Genomic DNA, 24,985 nt, shown 5'->3' on the forward strand with positions numbered 1-24,985 from the left:
GAAGAGATCACTCATATAAGTCATATAAATCCCATCAGGTATAAGCCACATTTCTCTACTCACACCCTCTGGGGGCAAAGGATAGCAGCAGTGCCCGTAGAAAGCGTCTCCCACCACCCATGCGGAGAAGAGGAGGAGATCGCTTCCACAGAAGACACACCGCGGCTCATCCTGCCATGGTAGCCCCCGGGGGGGGAGGTTATCCTGGTAAACACACAGACACAAGTCGACAATTCTTAAACCTGAGGAGAGCCTACAAGATTGCGGCCCCCAGTATATACAGTCCGATTCTGATCTAAATGTTCATCCGCATCCGCTCTGTCGAGAGAATGCGGAAAGCCTCTACCACGAGAGAGCGAGGATGTGGTCGCTCTCCGAGTAGCGGAACCTTTTGGCGGGAGAGTAAAGAAAGCTGCATATGTAAAAAACCAAACTACTAAAACTAATTGGTCGACCAGGCGCAACCAAAGGAGAATTGAAATTATTCCCCAAACCATACCCCATAATATTAGTTTAGCTGTTCGCCACACCCAGACCCTGCTGCCCGTAGCCACGGGGTTCCTTTGAAGGCGAACCACCATATTCATAATGTAGAGAGCCAATGCCATGGCCAATACACCTTCTAATACAACTGCTCCATATACAACCTCAAAAATCTTGATGGAGGTTATATCTAAACAAATCCAACAAACCAAGAGGAAAGTTTCAGCTACCCCTCTTGGAGTTTTATAATTTATTCTAATACGGCCATGCATGTACACAATAAAGCATCCTAGTCCCATTGTGTATGTACAAAATACAAAGCGCAACACCAATACCTTGATAACAGCTATTATCAAAATAATGGGTCGAGTTAGCTGCCAAATGTCCCATTGTCCAGTGCAACAATAAAGAAGCCATATTATGAAAATTATCCAATACTCAGCTTCATTACTTACATTTTGAAGGGCGCCTGGTCTCCCTTTAGTACCATTAACCGAACCGCATGCCATGGTCAATTGTAGTTTTACTGTTCCGCCAAAAGATTTCAGTGAGAAGTGAGGAAGTCGGGGCTAGGGCGTAGTATTTAAAGTTGGGTCGATCCCGCCCCTTTCCGTAGCCCTTCCCCAATGCTCAGTAACTTCCTTTTTGTCGTCCCTCCCCAATTTGCCTGCAGCTCGTTGGCCAATAACTGAGCTTTTACCTTATTTGGTATGGTTTTCTCTTTATGATTTTGGCGAGGAAATAACGACAAAGTTCCTCTTTTGACAATTGCAAAAGCTATCACCGCTGATAGGACGATTCCTAAACCTAGCAGGAACCAAAGTCCCACTTCTTGTACTAAATTATATAGCCCTGTACTTATTCCAGTAGCTGCCGTCTCCGCTACCTCTTCTACAACTTCAACGGCTGTTGTGGCCACAGTTTTTACCACACCTTTTATTGCCAATCCCATTCTCTCATACCATGTACACACATGTTCCCCTTTACGGTTATATTCGTCACTGTGTCCACAATGCAGCCACCTTTCAGCGGGCTTGTGGCATGTGCCAGGGCCATAAATTTTATTAAATCCCAACCAATCAAACCCTATAACTATATTTCCTTTACAAAGGGTCTTCCTAAATGCGTGACCTTCTAAAATTTGCATAATAGAGTCAGGGGGTTTGGGGAGAATTTTCAGTCCTACCATCTTGGACAAGTCATTATCTTTGTCCCATCGCGCGCAGTAATCCCTACCTGCAGCCTGACTCCGGATCCATTTACTATTATTATCCTTAATCCACACCGCTCCCTCAACATTGGCATATTCTGCATCGCGGTAACGTGGAGTACAAAAATTCATAAACCGGGACTGAACATTGAGACAGGATATACGTGCTAATACAATTGTACAGTTTTTAAAATCTTTCCCGGAACTACCTCCCGTACACACCATCTCCCATGGCCTTGGATTAGCGTATAAGTCTGGTCTCTCAATGTCAGGCCAAATATCGTTCTCTTTAGAATATACTGTCGCAATATATTGGTATTTAACCCAATAATTCTCCGACACTCCTAAGCATGGTAACACGTCGCTAACAATTTCATCTTTATTGAGTCCCCACCATGTCTTACTCTCCTCTCTCGTATGTTTTTCTTTCCACGCTTGTAGCACCCCTTTAATCGTCTGGTTTCCCTTTAACCCTGTACAGTCATAAATCCAATGAGTCAAAGGTGGCGTTCCCATTTCCATCAAGGGACATCGTGGTGAAATTCCACTTTTCCACTCTGACCCATGTAATCTGTTAAACATTCTCAACGCCACACATTGGTCAATTTTATCAAAATCACCCTTCGGGACATTATGTAAATCATCCGGTGTTGGAATACGTTGAGCCCACATTCGTGCCCACACTACATTTAATACATTTATCCCCAAGGTTCTATTAAAGGTCGATTTCAATAATTTTGTACCTCTTTTCCATATCCATGGAAAGGAGTCGTTCAGCCACTCTTCGTGTTTCACTTCTATTTTCTTTTTATTCAATGTGTTCCCGAGAGTCATTCCAACAACCCCAGCCAAGGGAAACAGGGGAGTTAGAAACTTACTTGCGTCACCCATACCCCCTTTGTCGGGGATGGTAATGCTGTTACCCTCATCCGCATAGCAAAACATATGATAGGGCTCAGGACAATATTTCATCATATTCCAATCACAATGGCTGTCATTATACGACTGGGCCTTTCTTAACTTTAACCTACAGCCTGGCCTGTACTTTATTTCTACTATTTTTTGTGGTACGGGCTTTTCTCTACTTCCAAAAACGCCTCCGCGCAGCTTAAGAAATTTAGGTGACTCCTCTGCTGACAGAGTAGGAGTACCTGGCCGATAAGTTATCGCTCGTTTAATAACCTTAATCGCCCCCGGTTTTCTAAATTTCCCAAACCCTTGTAGCCGAAAAATTTTAGATGACTTACCCGATGATGTAGTAGGAGTACCTGGCAGGTGGTTGGTGGTCCCATTGGTCCCTGGTCCCTTGCACCGAAAGGTTAAACAGCTCCAACATGGTTCCCATGCCGGCCGAAGTTCGGTACAAGTGTCATTTCGTGAGACCGCCGGGTAGGTGAAATCAGGGGCATCAGGGTCAGTCTCCACCCAGTATCCTCCTGTTGCATCTGGCAATCCTGCACAGTATTCGTTGAAGAACCAAGCAGGATCTCCTTCTCCAATCTGGATCCAAATATTTCTGACAATTCTTTGCTCTCGCTTCTTCAAGCACAACAGGGTAATATTGACTACAGAGTCGTTCGCTGTGTTATCAATCCGTCGAATAACTCGGACTTTACACTTAATCTTTGATTTTACAGGGTACGTTGTGCTTCTTTTCAAAATCTTCATGGATTCATTGTAATACGTGTCGTTGAAGGTGTTGCGGAGGTAGGAATTCACGAGGGCGGTTCTCTCTTCCCTCCATCCTTTCTCACAAGGATTATTTGCTCCGGCACCGCAGGCTTCCCTATTCGGTCCCTTCCTCCTCCTCCATTCTTCACAAACATGCATCACCTCCACTTTCCAGCATGTTTGGTTGGTTATTTTAGTGGTGCCATGCCGTATCTCCACCAGGTTGATGGGATTAATTGGAGCCATGCTGTCGAAGCTGAACCTTCGCCTTCTCTGCGCTCGCAGCCCCAACAAACAATAAATCAATGTTATTACTATCAAGCAAAGTATGGTGGCCAGCCAAACCCTTCCATACACCCAGCGTTGTCTTCGACGGATGACCGGAACGTTCATGTAAACTCTGTCAGCTTCAGGTTGTTCATGAACGGTGTCCAATGGGTCTTCATGTGCTGGAGTATCATAGTGGTTGTCTAGCATTTGGCGCTTTGGTTGGCGTGTAATCGTTCCTCCGTCGGGGTAGCCATGCGGTCCTTCACCTACTTCTAATGTCAGGGGGTGAGGCACGTTTAGAGTCGCAGGTCGGGGTATGTCATAAATCGGGGTTTCGTATCCAGGAGGACTCCATCCTCGGCGCTCGAATTGTTCCCTTGCCTCGGCTGAACAAAGTTTTCCAGGTATTACTAATTTGCCACCGCTGTCGCCAAAGTCTTGATCTTCCTCCATCGCTTCTTCGTAGCTACGTTTCATGCTCCCTTCTGTTGGTCCTATCTTTTGTGGACTACTAAGTTCTAATCTCATTGGCTCCTCCCTTTTTCCCTTTGGGGGTTGGCCTTCATTACACAGTTATATTATTTCTATTTAAATTGTTTCTACACTCCACTGAGCCAAATTCATTTTAATTTTAATCAAGAGGGGGTTTCTAATTTTATTATTACCCAATTTACCCCGTACCTCTTAATCATTTTAACTACTTATCTTCATCATACTTGGCCCTCAATTCAGCCAATCTTTCTTGCATTTGATTCCGTTGAAAGTCTTGGTAGTCAAACAACAGGGCCGTTGAGGGTCCTGGTAACTCCTGTTGTTCGAAATTCACGGGGGTCTGGTTGGACCTCTGTAATTTGGCCTCAGCTTCCTCGATTCTTTTTTCCAATTTCCTAATTATTTCCCTCATTTCTTTTCGCCCTGGGGCTTCTTCATGAAATTGTTGAACTAAAGACACCCAATATGGCCTAAAATGACCAAGATCTTGGAAGAGAATGTGTAGAGCCGGTATTAATGCTCTTAAGATATTCTCCACCACTGCTTTAGTTGCCTCCAACCTAGCTACTCGAGTCTTTAGCTCAGCAATCTCGTCTTCCATCTCCTTCTTGTTGCTACTTTTCAGCGGATGTAGAGGGCTGTGGGTCCTGGTGCCTGTTCCAAAAGCGTGACAGGACTCCCTTAAGGACCTTGTGCTCATCAGCCTCGCTATCTTCGCTCGCCTCGCCTTCATACCCTTTTCCTTCTGGCTCCTCCTCATTAGAGGAGGGGTCTTCATTCATCTCTGGCTTTTCCCTCCACACCGCCTTCGACCCTGCGTCGGGAGTTTCCGGTACCCCCCCCTTTTCCGTTTGCTCCTCTTGAGGAAGCACGGAATGGGGGGCCTCTCTATACATTTTTATCAGCTTTTTCCACTTAGGCTTATCGCTATACCGCCATGGGTTTGCCTCATAAAATTTAGGGCACCCACGCAAAGACCAATGCCTTTTGCGGTAGCCTGACAAGTTTCCATCACCGGTACAACCCGGGTAGGGACATCCTTGCCCCCCTCTCTTCTCCGGGCGACCCCTGAGGTCAAAGTTTTCTTTCGACCTGGGTGCCTGGTATTCATCCTCTTCTAATGAACTCACATAACGATATTCCAGCTCTCTTGTGGCCACCTGAGCCAATGCCAACAACTTCTCATTACCCTTAGGCTTTACTCCTTCATCTCCACTCTCACTACTATGCCTTCTTGTCGGCCCAGTACCAAAGTATTCTCCATAAAAAGCACAGTTGGGGTGTAACCGTTTGGCTTCCTCCTCTGTACTCATCGACACTGCCACCCCTAACGAGTATATTCCCTCGTAGGGTTTCATAGCCATCATTACTTTTACTTTCAACCAATATATCGGGTCCCCCAAAACCCATCGTCGCGGCATCGCTGGACTCATTTTTACTACTACTGTTTTAGCTTTATATTCCATTCTATCCAATGTAGTCCCTTTTACTGTATGACTACCTTCCGTAGCGCTAATATTCACTGCTTTCTCTTGCGGGACACCCGGCAATGTTTCCATTGAAATGTCCCCTCGAGCCAAAGCCACATTGATTAGCGTGGGCCAGGGGGTTCTTGGTTCCCCCCCACTTAACACAGGTTCAACGTGAACTAAAGTTGGCACCGCTTCCGAGCCAACAATTAATGGAGCCAAGCCATACTTACCTCCATGCGGTGGCCAGTTGTTGTAAAGCAGTGCCTGGAACCCCGGGTCGCGAGTCCTCTCGTTCACTTCCATCGGCCAATAGGTCAGCAAATCGGAACTTAGCGACTTTATCGAAGTTTCTGCTCTAGTTAACTGCCATCCCTCGGCCTCTCCTGCTTTCACTAGTGAACCTTTTTCTATTCTCATCCTACAATGTAGGCAATACTGTATGCTCTCCCCGTCCCACAAACATTCACAATGCTGTGCCTCGGTATTCTCTTGCGGGGCTAAGTCCCACTGAGCATACGCTTTTATCCTAGGTAGGCTTTTTATTCTACAATATCCACACACCTGTATTTCAAGCACCTTAGCCGGGCCTATTTTACTCAGGTCCGGCATAAAGCCATCTACCCAATACTTATTGGCTATATTCCACTGTCTCCTCGACTCCTCGTTTCCACTGCAAATTACACAGGTCGAGACAACCGGTTGCCAACTAAAATCTTCCACCCTCTTACTAATATATCCTCTCACTGCATTCGTCCAAAGATTAAATGCCTTACCGACCATTATCACCTTCTCCGTCCTCCGCACGATGACAGCTCCCTTCATCATAACGAGCCTGACAAAGTCCGGAGGGACTGGTTCCATTTTTAATTATTTGTCTTACTCCTTAACTTCAGGCTGAATTAACTGGTATCGGTTTTAGCTGCTCTACCCCTTGGACTCCCTTCTTCTTCAGTCGCACTGTATTTCTGTCTAAAACTTCTTCAACAATGTCAAATTGGTCATATTTAGCTTTCACTGCCTGACTATCAGAAGGACTATGAGATTTTATCCACACTCTCTGTCCTACCTGAAATGGACACTTTCCCTTTTGAGGGTGTTGTGTGCTTTGCATCCGTCCTACCTCAAGTGCGACAAAGGGGCGCTGGTTCAATTCCTCTGAAGGGGAGGGTCTATCTGCTCTGCTCCTCCCATTCAAATCCTTGACCAACTCCACCAATTTCTCACTCCATTCTTTTCCATTAGCATTTTTCCCAAGCCAACTTTTAACTAGACCAATGGTCCTTTCAGCCACGCCGTTAGCTTGAGGGGTGTAGGGCGGCGAATAAGTTCTTATTATTCCCCACTTTTGACACCACCTGTCTATTGTAGCGTTTTTGAAATGAGTTCCATTGTCAGTTCTTAACTCTCTCGGTATGCCTAACCACATACAACCCTCTTCTAGCGTTTTCAGCACGCTATTAGCATTCGCATTACGTACAGCTTTTAAACCAAAATGTCCTGACATCGAATCAACAAGCACAATAAGATATTTCTCACCTTTAGTGCCGCTTGCTCCCATGGGGCCTGCTACGTCCATGCAAACTGATGCCCATGGAACAGTGCTTTTAATCGTCAATCCGTCCACTCGCTGTCCTCGGCGTCCTGCATTATACTTATTACACAACTCGCAATTTCGTATAACTGAACGGATTTTCTTTTCTGGGATCCAAAGTTCCAGTTTTTCCAGCTCCCTTTTTGTGGGCAAGGCACCTCCATGTCCTAGCGCTTCATGTACGGCCTTAGTCACCTCACACACAAACTCATTTGGGACCACTTTTCCTCCTTTGGGAGTATTGTCCCATTTTTCTGCTCCTACAATTACCAATCTTCTCTCTTGGACGTATTTATCTATTTCATCATTGCCTCTCCAGTGAGCCCCCTCCTTGACGTGGGCTTTCTGGTGAACAACATCGATAGTCATATTCAACCTTAACTCGGCTATTTTCTTCCACAACTCAGCATGAGCAATTTCTTTACTCCTCGCTCCTTCAAACCCATTTTCTTCCCAAATGGATAAGTCCTCTTTGAGCGCCTGAGCACAATAGTGACTATCGGTTATAAGTCTTACTCGACTCACGTGTAATCTTATGGCCTCTAACAATCCTTCCAACACCGCTGTAGCCTCTCCTGCTTGGGCGCTACCAGGAGTCTGACCTTTTCGGCGGCATACCTCTTTACCATTGTGTTTCAGGATGAAGCCCCAGTGGGCATTCTGGTCTTCACCCTTTTTAGAACCATCTGTGTATAAAACCCAGTCATATGGCTTCTCCTCACCATTTACAGTTTTCGCCTGTTTTTTAGATATGGACTTTGCTGGTCCTATCTCTAAATCGGGGTCTAGCAGGATATCTTCCCACCTCCCCCATCTCACATTAGTCGCTTTAGTACTTTCTAGTGTGTCTTTACGCAGGTAGCGATGTACTTGACTCTGCGTAACAACTTTTATGCCTTGTCCCTGGGCTAAGTCTTTTAATGTTCCCCAATATTTAGCAAGAACCGCTAATTCTCTCTCCTCCTGGGGAAACTTCTTCTCAACATTATTTATAGTATAAGTCCATAATGTTACCAAGCCGGCACCTTCATTACTAACACTTACCATTGCATTATCTTCATCACATTGAATCTCGGCAACTAACCTAACCTCCAAACTTCTCGGCTCAAGGCGTATAGCATTTTTTACTGCGTTTTTGAGCCCTTCTAAATTTTCTTGGTCTTTAGCCGACCACGGCCAATCTTTTGTTTTCTTTTCGTTAGGATTTTTACGCAATCGGGCGTAAAGGGGTCTCGCAAATTTCTGATAAAACGGAACATGATCTCGAACATAATTACACAATCCTAATACTTTCTGCAGCTCGTTCTCGGACGTTGGCGGCAAAATTTGTTCTATTTTCTCTCGATACGCTTGCGACAGCCCCAAGTCTTCAGACACTTGGAATCCCAAGTAATCCACCTGAAACCTGGCAAGCTGACATTTTTTAAGATTTAGCTTCAATCCTGCCGCCGTCACTCGCTCGATTACGGCCTGCAAAGTTTCCAAATGTTCCTCCTCCGTGTCACTAGCAATGAACACATCATCAATGTATACTGTGACAGGGAGACCTTCCAAAACATGCAAGACAGCTGATTGAAATACGTTCGGGGAATTTTTATATCCCTGCGGCAAGCGCTGCCAAACGTATGCTTTTCCTTTATGCGTAAACGCTGTTTTCCCTTGTGATGCTTTGGCAATTCTCAGGGAAAAAAATCCATTTGCAAGGTCGATACATGATTTATACTTTTTTACTCTTAATGTTTTTAAAGACGCCTGGGGGTTTATGAGGCTCGCTCGATTAGCCACCGTACGGCGGTTTAGAGCTTTAAAGTTAATGACCGGCCTCCAACCCCCTCCTACCGCTTCAGGTTTTTTAACAGCTTGAATTGGGCTATTGGTAATCGGGTTTAGCTCTTCACGAATAATACCAAGTGCTGATAATTCTTTTACAATTACCTCCATTTCGGCAACTGCTCCGGGGTTGAGGGGATATTGCCTTACGGGCGGATGTACTCCCCCACTTATAGTATGCATATATTTTGCTCCTAAATCACCGCAATCATTTTTAAAATGTGCGATAGCGGCCTTGTCTAAAATTTCACCTAATTTCTTTTTCCCTTCCAATGTCAATACACTGTCTTGGATTTGTTGGGCTTTTACGGCTGGTACATCTACTGACTTATACCATTCTTGATCAGATATTATTTTTGTAGGGCCTACTTTCACTAATTTCGGTTTTAGTTTTTCCCATCTCTTTTTCGCAACCTGCTTTTTATTTTTAGACTTTTTTATTTCTTCTGCATCTTTTAACGTCAACAAATTGTGAGGTCCTAACACCCACACAATTCCCTTCCAAATCCCTACCGGCATTTTGGCAATCGAGCCATCAGCTACCATTACTTGTAGGTGTCCGATTTGTTTTAAGGCTCTACGGGTCATGGACACCTCGGCCCCTGTGTCTACTAAATAGGGTACTCCCTCCACCTTAGCATAAAGGTTATTCCCTACTCTGTAGACTCCTTCTAGGGTGACCCGTGCCTCTGTCTCCATTACTTTCCAGGCCCCCCGGAGGCTGCAGCCTTGCGCGCCTCGAGGAAGGCCTTCCTTTCTTCTGGGTTTAGTTTGTCAAATTCTTCTTTGGGCATGTATGCCGGACCTGGTCTTCGCGCTGCTGGCTGTTGTCTTGGTTGGGGCCTCGTCTGCTGTCCTGGCTGCGTGGCCGGTCTCTGATTTCCACTCATTCTCTGTTGCTGAGGTCTCACATAGGGGACAGTCTGAACTGGTCGCTGAGCCCCCTGCTGGACTTGCTGTTCGTTCCCTCGGGTACGACTAGCGATTGGTCCGGTTCTCCTCTTCTCAGCGTTATGCTTATTCAGGCGATCCCACTTCTTAACGGAGGCTTCAATTTTCAGTGTCGTGCTATTTGGAGCCATTTTCACAAAGACAGCTTCGTTCCCTTTGTCCTTAACAATCATCCGCAGCACTTTGATATACCTATTTGGCGATATAACTTCTTTAATTTTGTGCCACACGTTCAGCAGTGAAACGTCCCTTTTGAGTTGCTCTCTAGCTCTGTTAATATGGGCATCTTCATCTTCATCTTCGCCATCCACCCATCTTTCATAGACCTGTTGTGGTGTTTCGTTTGGTCCGACGGGGCTAGCGATGATGTACTGAAGCCATAGCTTCTTCGCGCCTTCCCCTCCTGGCGCGTCCCTAATCATGGGCCATGTCTCAACTAAATACTCTTTAGCTGTTTCTAACCTACCTTTTTGGCGAACCAACTCTTTTAAGGTCTTAAACTGTTGCACATCACCCTCTATGTCGTGTGGCTGATTTACTGGATTCGGTACTATTGTAGTTAATCCCAGTTGTGTCATATATTGGGACTGCTGGTTCAAGGAGGCTCTTGGGGCAGCTGGTACCGTTAAAGTAACCGCTGCTCCATCATTGTCTGAATCTGAATTCAGGTCATCGTCGGCTCTCAACTCACATTTTGCTTTATCATTTATTGCTTTCTTGAGCCGTCTTAACATAAAATCATGTGCCACCGCCACGTAACCATCCCTGAAATTCTTAGTCAGGTCTTGGTGAGCAAGTAATGTGGTGTATGGCGGGGCCTGTAAAATGTTAACAGCCTCGCGATAAGCTATTCGCATAGTTAGAGGCATTTTACTATCTAGCTTATTGAGCCAGGCCGGTGGGTAAGGGCGATTTACTTGCCCTGCCTCCGGTATGTACGCTTTTCGCCCATCCTTTGTCTCGATCCATCCCAAACTAACATCCCTAGCTATCCTTTCTGAGGACCGGTACACATCAAACGTGGGTTGAGGATTTTTCTTTCTTCTATTCACTGGTCTTGTAACTATTTTTGGGTTCTGGCCAGGGTTGGCCGGGTCATCCTCTGACGAGGTTGAGTCTCGGTCTTCATCAGCGGGATTAGCGCCAATCGCGGTCGGAACAGGAGCTTGCTCTCCACCGTCTTCCTCTTCGCTCCCATCTTCTGGCAGGGGCACCGGCATCATGAGGGGTCGTCCCGGAAAGGGGTCTCGTGCTGTTCCAGGGGTAGACGTGACGGGGCTAAAGGTCACCGTTCCCCTTGGGGCTTTGCTTTTCCCCTTCGGGGTTTGTCTGCTCGGTCCCGCTCGCTCTTCATCCTCTACCACCCGGGCAGCTCCTGACATCCCTCCACTTACCGGGGAAGGCACGGGAGTTGTTTTAACTGGGGATGGTGACTGAGGCGAGTCCCTGAGTTCTCCGGTTATCGATTGCTGGAGCTGGCGCCGTTCACGATCCATCTGCCTAGTACGGGTTAAAATTTCATCTGTCACTGATTTAACTCGCTCCTCTCTCTGCTTTTTTGATATTGCCACCACAAATTCTACTCCCGATGGTGTTGTCACGGGAGTCTTAGCTCTTAAGGTGAAGGCTGCCACAGCTATGGACTCAGCCTGTTGCCACTGCATTTTCCCAGTTTTAATCCAATTTACATCCATCACTATTCTCTCCGCTCCTTCGCCTAGCGCTTTGTCAACCCCTCTCTCCAATGCTTTTGCCATTTCGTCCGCATATTGTGACTGCTCGCTTTTAGGGTTCCACTCTGTCCCTGGCACGTGAATTATCATGCCATAGGGAGTGTTCCCGCCACTAGTTTTTGCCGCTATTATTGGCCGCTGATAATTTTTCTGTAATTCCTGTTTAACCTCTGATTCATATTCTTGTCCTGCTTCCTGCCTCAAAATGTGCCTAAGCGCTTTACTATGTGGTTTTAATGATCTATCTGTAATTATCACTATAGCATCCCCTTGTATTTGCCAGGGGCTCCCCACATAGTGACACAATACCACTCCATTCCCGATTGAAACCTTTTTGGTTTCCTCCGGCAGCCCCCCCAGGGGCGCCGTTCTTATCAGGGGAGTCATTCTTACAGTTATTCCTGAGCTTTCATTCTCCGATACTCCTGCGTCCTCCTCTACGGGGACACATGAGCCCGTATCGTAAAAGCCCTCTTCGCTAGCGGCTTCAGCAAACCGCTTCCTCGCCATCTGGAGCTCTTTCAACTCCGGTTGTTCCCAAAGGTTGAGGCTTAAAGCTTCAGTCCCCTTGGGATTTGCCAATTCCACCCTTATGTGCATTTTCTCGGCAAGGGATCTTATCGTCGGGTCCCACTGGACTCCGGTACTAACCACTTCCATCACATTATACACATCCAACAACACAGACCACCAGTGGACCCAAAGGCCCACCGTCCCAGAGGTGCATCCCTCTTGGGGGTGGTTTACCACTACGGTTGCTATGCCCATTATTTCGGGAAATTCGCTCACGAACATTCCCGTTTCCTTCACCGCCCTTTCCACCTCGACTGGGAGGTCTGTCGGACGGATCGAAGGGTTGTTTATCTCCAGGTGCCTTCTGGCTCCTGGTGGCCATCGATCTACACCTTCACCCAGTAGCATAACCACTACCGGTATATTCACTTGTTTTAGAGGACGGAATTCAGGCTTTAATCCTGCTCCCCTCTCCGTAGGGCTGGGGGGCTTTTCCCCTCCATTTTTCCCCGTCAATTTTTCCATTACTTCACTAGCGTGTTTTATAGCCCGCTTTGCTTTCTTATTGTAGGAGTGGAGCTATCTATTTCCGAAGCCTACCCGTGCGCTTTGGGTTTCAGGGACGTACTATAGCTCCTGGTTACTCAGCTCCGTACCCGTGTACGTTGCCTCTACTTCTATCGGGACTACCGCGTTTGGGTTTCCTACCTTAACTCGTAGGCGGATGTCCTCTCTTAAACGGTGGGGTGTACTGTCCTTCCAAATCGGTTGTAATCCACTCCGCTTCCCTTTTTCGGGCTGTGACTGTCTTCTTGTGCCAATGGACACTCCTGTCAAAACCGAAAAAGGCTGCTTCCACTAGAACATTAGTCTAGTGGAAACTCCTACCTTTCCTCCTTGGTTCTCGACGACTTTCTTCTTGTGCCGATGGACACTCCTGTCAAAACCGAAAAAGGCTGCTTCCACTAGAACATTAGTCTAGTGGAAACTCCTACCTTTCCTCCTTGGTTCTCGACGACTTTCTTCTTGTGCCGATGGACACTCCTGTCAAAACCGAAAAAGGCTGCTTCCACTAGAACATTAGTCTAGTGGAAACTCCTACCTTTCCCCGACGGTCTCGACGACTTTCTTCTTGTGCCTATGGACACTCCTGTCGGGAACCGAAATTTAAAAGTTTCTCAAAAACACCAGGAGAAAAGGCAAGGGAAAGGAAATCAAGTTTTGGTCTACAGCGTCAACCTCTGTCAACGTGTCTACTATCAACGAAAAGGGACTATATATTTCTTCAGGCACCCCGCAATAACTAAGCAAAGAATATGGTAATCTTGCTAAATACGGACACCTGTGATAACAATAAAATAAAATAGGCCACCGCACCCAATTTGGAAGACCTAAATGTCGTAAACCATAGTTTATCATTACACTATTAAAGGAGACTGCTTCTCTTCAAGCAGCTCTCCACCACTAACTCTAACTGTTCAAGCCCTCCTCTTCTTTGTGGGCGGGCTTGTACCACCCCTTGACTCAGCCCCTCCCTCAGGAATGCGCGGCGCAGCGCGCTCTACCAGGTACACTGTCAGTACCCTCACAGCCGACCAAAGCAGCAGGTCGCTGTAAAAGCCCATTCACTTGTAATGGCTCTCTCACACTCAGCCTCTGTTTGAGTGTAAGTCTCCTGGGGGGAGCCAGTCACCGTTCCTTTAACACAAAATAGTACAATCAACTTCAATTCAAAAATCACCCTAGATTTTCACAATTAAAGCAGTTCTTTTCCATGAAACATTTTCATCAAAGAGACTAATTTTGTGTTAGCTCAGGGTCGTCTGACATGACAATTTATCAGCGAGTTCGCCGTCAACTCCAAGCACGGTGCCCCCAGCTCAGAGTCGCGCTCACTCGGGTTCCTGTTCGGGCTTCGATCGACCCCGATTTTGACAAAAATGAGTCAATCGAGCCCCACGTATGGGCGCCACATGTCAACTTCCGCTTACCCGCAGGACTTAAATCGGGAAATATGTCCTGATCGACTCTCCAATCAAAGGGTCAGTAATTCCCCTTTTCCCTCACCGGCTCTAAGGCGTCAGCGTGAGGGGACGGGAATTAGTTAAGCCGATATATCAAAGTGGACTCACCTAGGTTTGTTCACTGTCTTCTTCTCATGAGGCCAATCCGTTTTCATCCACCTATCAATCCTGAATGAGCAACCACACAGAACCCAGGAATAATAGACTGAACACCTCACTTACTTGGCAGCTCCACTTTTCTTAGTTGTTTGCATTTGTTATTGACCTAGTCATTTAATAATCCTTGTTAGGATCATACGGACTTGTTTCATATCAAGCAGGAGTATTTGACTTTATTAATGCAAATGGAGACATTCATTAGATGTTATTAAAATACACTTACCTCTTTCCAGACGTCCGTTGCTGCTGTCCGTCTCGAAGAAAAATAATAGGGTCTTATAAAACGACCAGGACTTATCAAACGTCCGAAAGAAATAAAACAAAAATGGAAATAAACAAATAAAACAAATAAACAAAATAATTCACAATCGGTTTTTAAATCCTTTTATTAGGTCTCATATAAGGACCCCGGACTTATAAAATGTCCAAACAAAATAGAATAAAACCGAAAGAAACAAATAAAATAATTAAATCAAAAATTGTCTTTCAATTATTTTATTTCAAAGAATAATATGAATATAAAACAGTTTTCAAATCCTTTAATAAACTCCCGCCAGACGCGGGACACAATTATAAATCACAAAAATCACAAATACAATAAACCTTAAAATTAATAAAATATAGAATAAAATAGGAAAAGGGAAATCAAACATAAATATTTAAACCTTTGACAAGAGCCTTCTAAGATTGATCACTTCTCAAAAGAGCTCAAGACCTGAATTTAAAATAAGACGTTTTTGGCTAAAAATTAATTTAAAGATATGGGAGTGTGTTAAATGGCTCCGTCCCTACACGCGATTAACCGTTCATAACTTCCTGCTAAACATCTTATTTAATAAAAGCATTTTACTTTACCCAATTTGGTGAGAAAAGTCCCGGTCGCGACTAACAGCCAAAGGTCCTTCGAATAAACCTAAGTCCTACCACGCCGCTGAACAGTCCTCCAGTGACACACTCCATACAGGTTCATCGCAGGGAGAAGTCGAAGAGCAGAGCCCCGATCCTCGCAATGGACGGGTCTTTTATAACCTTGGTTGCGTGTCACTGTTTCCTCTTGGTGAACGTGTCCTTCCGCGCGTCTTGGGGGATTTCCAGTCTCTTGTAGTCTCTTCACATATCAATGCGCCGAGACGAGTTAGGACTTGTTCACAGTCTTCACACAGTTGAGTGACAGGCGCGCAACATTGCATCAGCTCAATCTTGCCTCAGCGCACACAGGAAACTGTTGAACCAGGTTGCGCTCTGTGGCTTGCGTAGCTTAGCAACCAGTTCCTGTTTTTCAAACAGGAAATTCATCGTGCTGCTAAGGTCTCAGTTACAATTCAACGGTCTTGGCTCTTATGTGATAGTCACAAACATCAAATCAATAACAATATATGATAATGTTTTAACATAACTAAGCAAGCATGAATAACATGTATATACATGACATGTTAATTCCCAAATTCTCTCAGGGAATCTCAACAGGTTAATTCTTTTTTATGTTACACTTCTTGTATGACAATGCTGGGAGAAACATTTGCATACAGGCAATCTTGACACTCAATGCAGTTACAGCAAACTTATCAGCGATAAAAGACAGTATCGCTTGTAATTAAAAGAAAAGAAAAGACAGCAGAGCTTCATAGTGGCTTCAATGTGCTGTGAGCATTGATCCATAATTCAGGATAACAATTGTCGAATTAAGATTGTGTGTGTGTGTATTATTACTTGGTTCAGGATACCTTTTATTTACATCTAATTTAATGTGTATAAGATATAAGATCATAAGGGATGACCGATCCCTGCTAAGCAGGCGGCTCTGGTTGCTTAGGTTTGGCGGCATCTGGTGGTTGCTTTGAGGAACTACACCCAGAGGCCAAAGTTAAATTATATCAGCCCTATAGACACCAATTCCTCGATCTTATGGACACCAATTGATCTCTAATTCTAGAATTGAGTTCAGTCCATAATTCATTATCTAATATTACATGATATGGCACCACACCTGACCCACTCGATCCCACTCAATTCAACACCGGGGAGCAGGTGAGTACACCCGCCCCCCTCCTGGAACCTTCTTCGACATATGTAATATGACCATTTCAATGTACAGAAATATAAAATCAGACTTAGTGTATAAAAGTAGTTTCAGTTTTTAAATTGCAACTCTCGGCTGTCTTTTTTTCTCTTTTCTTTCTTTCTTTCTTTCTTTCTTTCTTTCTTTCTTTCTTTCTTTCTACTAAGTACGGCTGCAGCTACAATTGTTTTAATAATTGATTTGGTTGATTATTTTTCCAATGAATATAAGAGTAGGGCTGCTCGATTATGAAGAAATTATTAATATTTTGATAATAATTGAAAACACGATTAGGATGCTCAAAAGAAAATGTTTAAATGTAAAAACAAATATTAAGACAAATGAATTTATTTGAAACGCTGTCAAAGGATTATTATTTATTTATTTATAAGAAAATGGTATGTAAAGACAAGTTAAAAAATAGAAACACTATAATTATGTAATTTCCTTTTGGACCAAGCAGAATTTATAATTATATATATTAATATATATTTATTGTTTGGTTTACTGGTTTGGACTTAATAAACATAAACAGATTAGAAGTGTAAAAGATAAGTTGAAGTAAAATAAAGATTTAAAGGAAGAAAGATTGTTGATATGTTGGCAAAAAAAAAAAACTTGAAAAAACTAAATATCCAAGTTCTTTTTGAATGAGATAAAATTTATTAAATTAGTTATTTTAAAATATATATATTTTTTAAAAAGGTTCAAATGTAAAACTTTTAAGCAACTCATTTTTATTTTTTTTTACTGTTATACTAATTTTGTAATTGCGGAGTGTAATAATTGAAATTGAAATTGTAATTGAATTTTGATGAATTCCACAGCCCTCCGATCCCGTCACTTGAATATTTTTGCTATATATTGAGAATTACTGCCAACATTGATGCTAACTCCCGTGAGCCCATCTATGGCGTTTCACGTTACGTGTTAGCATTAAGCTAATTAACTTCAGTTCAAGTCAATGTTTGGATTTGTTTTTCAGCCTCCCGACGTGGTTCTGATCAAAGACGAAGGCTCGGATTGTGAGACAGGTGAGTGATGATGTCGTGGGGAAAGAGGCGGAGCTAAATCCGCCTGATGTCTTTCGGCGTAGAGGACGCCATGTTGGCGGTCACCGTGGAGGACATGACGGAGGACGCGGCCGTCATGCCGCCGCCGCCGCCGCCACCCTCGCGGCGCAGGAGGAGGAAGGGGCAAGACCGGGTCGCGGACAGGAAGTGCGGCCCGGCCGGGGCCCTCAACATAGCCGCCGTGTACTCGTTGGACGTTGGCCACGACGTGGCGGTGGGAGGACACTCGGGTGCGTTCAAAAATGTCAACGAGTTGATGCACCGTGAATTGCACGTGCCAACAAATTGATTTTAAATCAAATCAAATGTCAAATTAATTAATTCAAATGTAAATAAAATCAAATGTAAAATAAATAAATAAATAAATACTAAATAAATAAATAAAATGGCAACAAAGTGATTGTAAATAAAATAAAATGTTAAATAAATAAATAAATTAATTAAGGAAATAAAGGCAAGGCAAGGCAAGTTTATTTGTATAGCACATTTCATACACAAGGCAACTCAATGTGCTTTACACGAGGAAAGACAACACATAAGCATCAAGAAACAGTAGTTAACATTCAGAGGAAAAAAAACAAAAAACAAAAAACTAAACAAAAAAACACTTAATTAAAGCTGTTTAAAAGTCCCTAATCAAAGGTATAAGAAAAAAGCAAAGTTTTTAACCTGGATTTGAAAGCATTTACACTCGGGGCTGACTTCACTTCTGTTGGCAGCCTATTCCATCTGTGTGCAGCATAATAGCTAAATGCAGCTTCACCATGTTTGCTTCGAACTCTGGGTTCCACTAGTTGGCCCAAGTCTGTAGATCTCAGAGCCCTGCTGGGTTTGTACTCAATCAGCATTTCTTGGATATATTCAGGCCCCAAACCATTTAGTGATTTATAGACGAGTAGCAGAACTTTCAAATCGATTCTACAGCTGACAGGGAGCCAGTGTAAATCCTTAAGTACTGGAGTAATATGTTCTGATCTTTTTGTTTTGGTCAGAACTCGAGCTGCAGCGTTCTGAATGAGCTGCAAGTGTCTCATGTTCTTTTGAGAGAGTCCAGTCAGAAGACCGTTACAGTAATCTAGTCTGCTGGAGATAAAAGCACGGATAAGCTTCTCTTGGTCTGCTTGAAGCATGCAGTCCTTCAGTCTGGATATGTTTTTCAGCTGGTAAAAGGCTGTTTTAGTGATGAATTTAATAGGATTGCTGAAGGTCAGATCTGAGTCTATTAGTACCCCAAGATTTCGAACTTGGTCTTTAGTTTCTAAAGACAGTGACTCAAGCTGTTTTTTAACAGCAATCCTCTTTTCTTTATTGCCGAAAACAATGAGCTCCGTTTTGTTTTCGTTCAGCTGAAGGCAATTTTGGTTCATCCAGTTGTTAACTTGCTCTAGAGAATGACACAATGCGTTAATAGAACTGCTGTCATTTGGGGACATCGATAAATACAGTTGTGTGTCATCTGCATAACTATGATAGTCAACATCGGTGTTCTGAAGCATTTGACCCAAAGGTAACATATACAGACTGAACAACAGGGGTCCAAGGACTGACCCTTGAGGGACCCCACATGTCATGGCCTTTCGATCAGATTGAAAATTTCCAATAGTCACAAAGTAACTCCTTTCCTCCAAATAGGACCTGAACCATTTAAGGACTGTTCCATCTAATCCCACCCAAGTTTCCAGTAGGGGGCTCTATCCCAGACGGCAGACACACGGGGGTGACACGGTCAGACAGAACCACCGGAGATGTCAACTCCACCAGGGCGATATCGTTGTGAAACGTCTTTGGGTTGAACTGGAAGACATGGAAGACGTTTTACTGTTGAGGGTTGCTTGCGGATCTTCCCATTCATCCAGGTCATTTCATTCACAGGGAACGGAATCAATCGCAGCTGGACTGCTGTTTGTCTTACAAGACATTTTCCTATCATCTGAGTGGGCTTGATCAGTTCATGCAACAAGGCTTGATTCCGAACCTAATCTGAAGCTGTTATAATGATGGATTAGGAATGGGATCTCACTTGAGTGGATTCTTTTAGCAATAAATACCTTAGGATGAGGGATGATGCGATTGACACCCATGGCTTGGGTGACGCTGATTCAAAGTCTCTCAAATCTGTAGAAGAGCCTGCGCCTCTCTGTCGTCCTATCCATTCGCTTTTCCTCCATTTTAAATATTGCAACCAATGAGGACATCACCATAACTAATAATGTCCGTCCATCCATCCATCCATCCATCCATCCATCCATCCATCCATCTTCTACCACGTATCCGGACTTGGGTCTCCAGGGCAGAAGCTTTAGCAGTGAAGCCCAGACTTCCCCCTCCCCAGCCACTTCTAGCTCCTCCGGTGGGATTCCTGGGTGTTCCCAGGCCAGCCGAGAGACATAATCGTGTCTTCAGTGTGTCCTGGTTCGTCTCCATGGCCTCCCGCTGTTGGGACATGCGCGGAACACCTCTCCAGGGAGGCGTCCGAGCCAGATGCCCGAGCCCCCTCAGCTGTCTCCTCCCAATACGGAGGAGCAGTGGCTCGACTCTGAGGCCCTCCCAGATAGCTGAGCTCCTTTTGACCGCTCCTGTATTAAAAAAAGAAAAGAAAAACTACATAGCACAGGTTTATTGGTGCACATCCATCCATTTTTTTAACTGCTTGCTCCTCACAAGGGTCGCGGGAGTGCTGGAGCCTATCCTAGCTGGCTTCGGGCAGTAGGCGGGGTCCACCCCGAACTGGTTGCCAGCCAATCACAGGGCATATTGGTGCACAATGATCCAATAATTATTTGCAAAGGGCACACTGCCACAGTTTTGCTGCCCTTGCTCTTTTTAATTGGTTTTCGTCTACATCCAAACCTGTCACATGTGCCACATTGCATCTGTAAAAAGAAAGAGACCAAGGCAAAAAAATTTGCCATCTTGTGTGCAGTTATGTCAGTAGTAAAGAACAGGGAATCATCGCCCGTTGTAGATAACATAATCTGTGCCATTAAAATGTTATATAATTATTTATTATAATAAATAACTTTTCTGTTACTATTGGTAAAGAAGTACTATGCACACTAAATATAGATGATGCACACCTCTTAATTTTTCAGTTAAAATCTTCACTCATTTTGAATGATTTTTTTTCTGTAAATTTTAGCGCTTGAGCTCAATAGCTTCCAGGTCATGTGACCTATTGACCCCAAATCAGTGCTGCATCATCGTGGCATGTCTGATAGATGATGCACACCTTTTATTTTTTTTCAGTTGAGACCTCCACTTATTATTAATTATTATTTTTTCTGTAAATATCAATTTAGCTCAATAGCTTCCAGGTCACGTGACCTGTTGACCACAAATGCATGCTGCATCATAGTGGCATGTCTGATAATGATGCTCACCTTTTACTTTTTATTTTAGACCTCCACTTATTTATTTTTTTAAATATTTTTTTTCTGTAAATGTTAGTAATTTAGCTCAAGAGCTTCCAGGTCATGTGACATATTGACCCCAAATCAATGCTGCATCATAGTGGCATGTCTGACAGAAGATGCACACCTTTTATTTTTTCATTTTAGACCTGCACTTATCTTTAATTAATTATTTTTGTAAATATTAGCTTTTGAGCTCAATAGATTACGTCATGTGACCTATTGACCCCAAATCAATGTTGCATCATTGTGGCATGTCTGATAGATGATACACACCTCTTATTTTTTCAGTTTAGACCTCCACTTATTTTTCAATTTTTTTCTTTAAATATTAGCAGTTGAGCTCAATAGCTTCCAGGTCATGTGATCTATTGACCCCAAATGAGTATTGGCTCAAAGTGGCATGTCTGCTCGATGACACACCTTTTTTCCTCTATTTCAACCTTTCCTTGGTTTTAAATTAACTTAATATTGTACATATCAATGTTATTGCTCAATATTACCCCACAACAATATTACCCCCTTATTTGGAGCCGCCAGCTACAAAAAAATGGAGGGCAAAGTGGAAACTTAAGGAATTTTGTTTTTTGGCTGAAACAGTACGTCGATCGCTACTTTCGTGGTGTAAATTGTCATTCAGTAAATCGTTTGTATCGGCATATACTCGTCTTGCTCAAGCTATCTTAGCTTGCGAGCTGCTAACAAACAGACTGCACAATTGCTACACATTCCTCAGCAGCTGTGCCCAAGTCAAGGTGCCACTGTAGAAACAATACACGTCAAGTCGCGCTTTAGATTTGACTTAACTGAACCAAATGTGTATTTGTCTTCTTGTGTCTTGCAGATGTTGGTGAAAAATATCTTGGTCCTGAGAAGCAGGAACTGAAGTCTCGTCATGTTAAAAAGGAGGAGGAAGAGCATGCTTACATTAAAGAGGAGGAAGAGCCCCTTTGTGTCAAAGAAGAGGAGGTTGAGGATGATGTCACCAAGTCACCACTGACCTTTGTTGCTTTAAAGAGTGACGATAACGGTGAGCATGAGGAGGACAGAGGGGCGGAGCCACCAAGCAGCAGCTCAACTCAACACATGAAGACAGAAGGTGATGCAGACCAGTGGGGACCACCACAAGCACAAAGTGATGACACAAGGTCACAGTCTGCTGACACTGACGACGACGATGATGAATACGCTAAACGTAATCAGGCTGACAACAACCGCTGCAAATGTTCTCAGTGTGGGAAAACATTCAGTTCAAAAGGGAATTTGAAAGTTCACTTGAGAAAACATACTGGAGAAAAACCTTTTGCCTGCCCAGACTGTGGCAAAAGTTTCTCTCGGCAGTCAGTTTTAACAATCCACGCAAGAACACACACTGGAGAGAAACCTTTTGCCTGCCCAGACTGTGGCAAAAGCTTCTCTGATAAGGGAAGTTTAAAAATACACAAAAGAACACATACTGAAGAAAAACCCTTTTCCTGCTCAGACTGTGGCAAAAGTTTTTCTCAGCAGTCAAATTTAACAAGCCACACAAGAACACACAGTGGAGAAAAACCTTTTTCCTGCTCAGACTGTGGCAAAAGTTTCTCTCAGAAGTCACAATTAACAAGCCACACAAGAACACACACTGGAGAAAAACCTTTTTCTTGCCCAGACTGTGGCAAAAGCTTCTCCGACAAGGGAAATTTAAAAAAACACACAAGAACACATACTGGAGAAAAACCTTTTGCCTGCCCAGACTGTGGTAAAAGTTTCTCTCACAAGTCACATTTAACAAGCCACACAAGAACGCACACTGGAGAAAAACCTTTTGCCTGCCCAGACTGTGGCCAAAGTTTCTCTCAGCAGTCACATTTAACAAGCCACACAAGAACACACAGTGGAGAAAACCCTTTTTCTTGCCCAGACTGTGGCAAAAGCTTCTCCGACAAGGGAAATTTAAAAAAACACATACTGGAGAAAAACCTTTTGCCTGCCCAGACTGTGGCAAAAGCTTTTCTCGACAGTCAGAGTTAACAAGACACACAAGAAGACATGCTGGGAAGGAACCGTTCAGTTGCAGTATTTGTGCTCAAAGATTCTCTTGTAAAAAGCTTGCTGAGAGACACGAGTGTGCTGGTGGCAATAGCAGCGATCTTTAAAGCTTAAAAATAAAAATAAAGGGAGTGAGGCTGTGCTATGATGTAAAAGTGTCAATGATTTGGAATAAAATAGGGAAGAAAAAGGTGATCGGCGCTGATTTTGAAAATGATAAAGAGGAATATTAGAAAAAAAAATGCAAAGAAACATGAAATACAAAATCTAAATGAATTTGCATTTTGTTGAGGGACATCATGAATCAACTCCTCCCGTTGTAGTCCTTCGCTGATCTCGAAACTTTCTCATGCACATTGAGACCCAACGAGGTGATATTTTGCATGGAGCCCCCCAGAACCCAAAATTTAACAGGAACAAAATTTAAAGGGGAAGTCAACCCCAAAATGTTCTTAATATGTTGTATGTGCCTCCACTCGTCGAAACACGGCATTCAGATTAATCAATTTTGCTCCAGTTCCAAGTGTCAGCGGCTGGGACAATAACCTCAAATCATGTCGGATATCTCTTGCCGTGTACAGTGTTGTGAAAAAGTATTTGCCCTCCTCTCAAATTCTCCCTTTTATTGCGCAGTTTGCCAAGTTGAACATTTATCAAAGATAACCGCTATTATGACTTGAGACGTCGACATGACTCCTTCCGTGTCGGTGACCTTGTTCGAGTGAAAACACAGCCCAGGTCAGATGCTCACTCTAATTTTACAGCTCAACTTGCTCCCCTATTTGAGGGACCACTGTGTGTGTCCGAACGACTCAGTGATGTGAACTACAGACTCGCTTGGGTGGACTCTGGTGCTGATGCTGGTGTTTATCATATTGTGAATATGCAGCCGTTCCATACTTGGGATTCTCTCACTGCCAAGAGACAATTGGTTTCCTCTCCTGCTGAGAGTGGGACCTCTGGGATCTCGGACACGGACTTTTCCGCCCCTCAGGCGCCATTAGGAGATGCTGATGCTGAACTTGAGCCATTTCCCTTTGGTTCAACGGACATTGACTCTGATTGTGAGGCGGACACTGTTCCCCGGGGTCTCCCGTCTGACCCCGACCTGGCTTAAAAAAAAAATAAAAAATCCACTGTACATTTTCATTTTTACAATTGATTATATGTCGATTTTTGTTGTATACGGTGCTTGCCTTTTGTGCGTACCATCCATAATTGTGTTCTATGTATCGATGCTATTTGGTATGGTCAGTTGCTTCTTAAGCTGTTTACGGCTGTGGCCAGCCTTTTTCTCACCAGGCAGTGTGGCACCGCGCCATGTGGCGCTTCTTTGTTTTTGTGTAGAACTATTTTTTTTTTCCCCTTTTGGCGAGCAATAGTTGTTGTTTTTTATGCGCGGTGGTGTCGAGCCCGCTCTCTCTTTATGTTGTTTGTTTAGAATAAATGTTGACTTTGTGGACTGAAGTTGCTCTCCCTTTTTGTTTTGCTGGCCCGCTGCGCCGTCCATGGCAAATCAGCCTCCGCGCGTGACAGACGCTGCGGAAACACAATTCTAAATTCCCTGCTGAACTTTTAAACCAAGAAGTCCCTTTACCCTGAACTCAAAGAAACTGGACTTGTTGGTGTAAAAGCAGCAGCTCTTAATTCGTAGGATATGCTATGTAACCTTAAAATCAAACATTGTCTTGAAGGCTCCCTGTTTCAGCTGCATGTCCAGTAGGGGTGGGCGATATGGCTTTAAATTTATATCACGATATTTCAAAGAAATTTGCGGTGACGATATTTTTGACGATACAGTGGTACCTCTACTTACGAACGTCCCTTCATACGAAAGTTTCAAGTTTTGAAACTCCTCAACAGGAAATTATTGCCTCTTGTTGTGTGAAGGCCTCCAGCCTTCACACGTATGTCATTCAACCTTTTATTATTATTTTTACTTAAACTTATTCCTCCCACTTTTTTGTCCCGCATCTACTTCCACATTTTACACCCGATTCACTCCATTCCAGT

The 24,985-nt window shown here is 43.9% G+C and overlaps 2 protein-coding genes across 2 annotated transcripts in view; one reads left to right on the forward strand and one right to left on the reverse strand.

Annotated features, from left to right (window-relative positions):
- LOC144007425 (uncharacterized) overlaps positions 1–24,786 on the forward strand; it is a 73,621-nt gene extending 48,835 nt beyond the window's left edge. Inside the window, exon 2 of the mRNA XM_077507091.1 lies at positions 21,786–24,786. Coding sequence (XP_077363217.1) covers positions 21,786–22,954 — 1,169 coding nt within the window. The 3' untranslated portion in view covers positions 22,955–24,786. The remainder of the gene's footprint in view (positions 1–21,785) is intronic.
- LOC144007179 (uncharacterized) overlaps positions 1–24,985 on the reverse strand; it is a 337,746-nt gene that overhangs the window by 251,295 nt on the left and 61,466 nt on the right. The gene's annotated exons all lie outside the window — the stretch shown is intronic.

Source organism: Festucalex cinctus, chromosome 1 (genome assembly GCF_051991245.1).
Source record: "Festucalex cinctus isolate MCC-2025b chromosome 1, RoL_Fcin_1.0, whole genome shotgun sequence".
NCBI classification, from domain to species: Eukaryota; Metazoa; Chordata; class Actinopteri; order Syngnathiformes; family Syngnathidae; genus Festucalex; species Festucalex cinctus.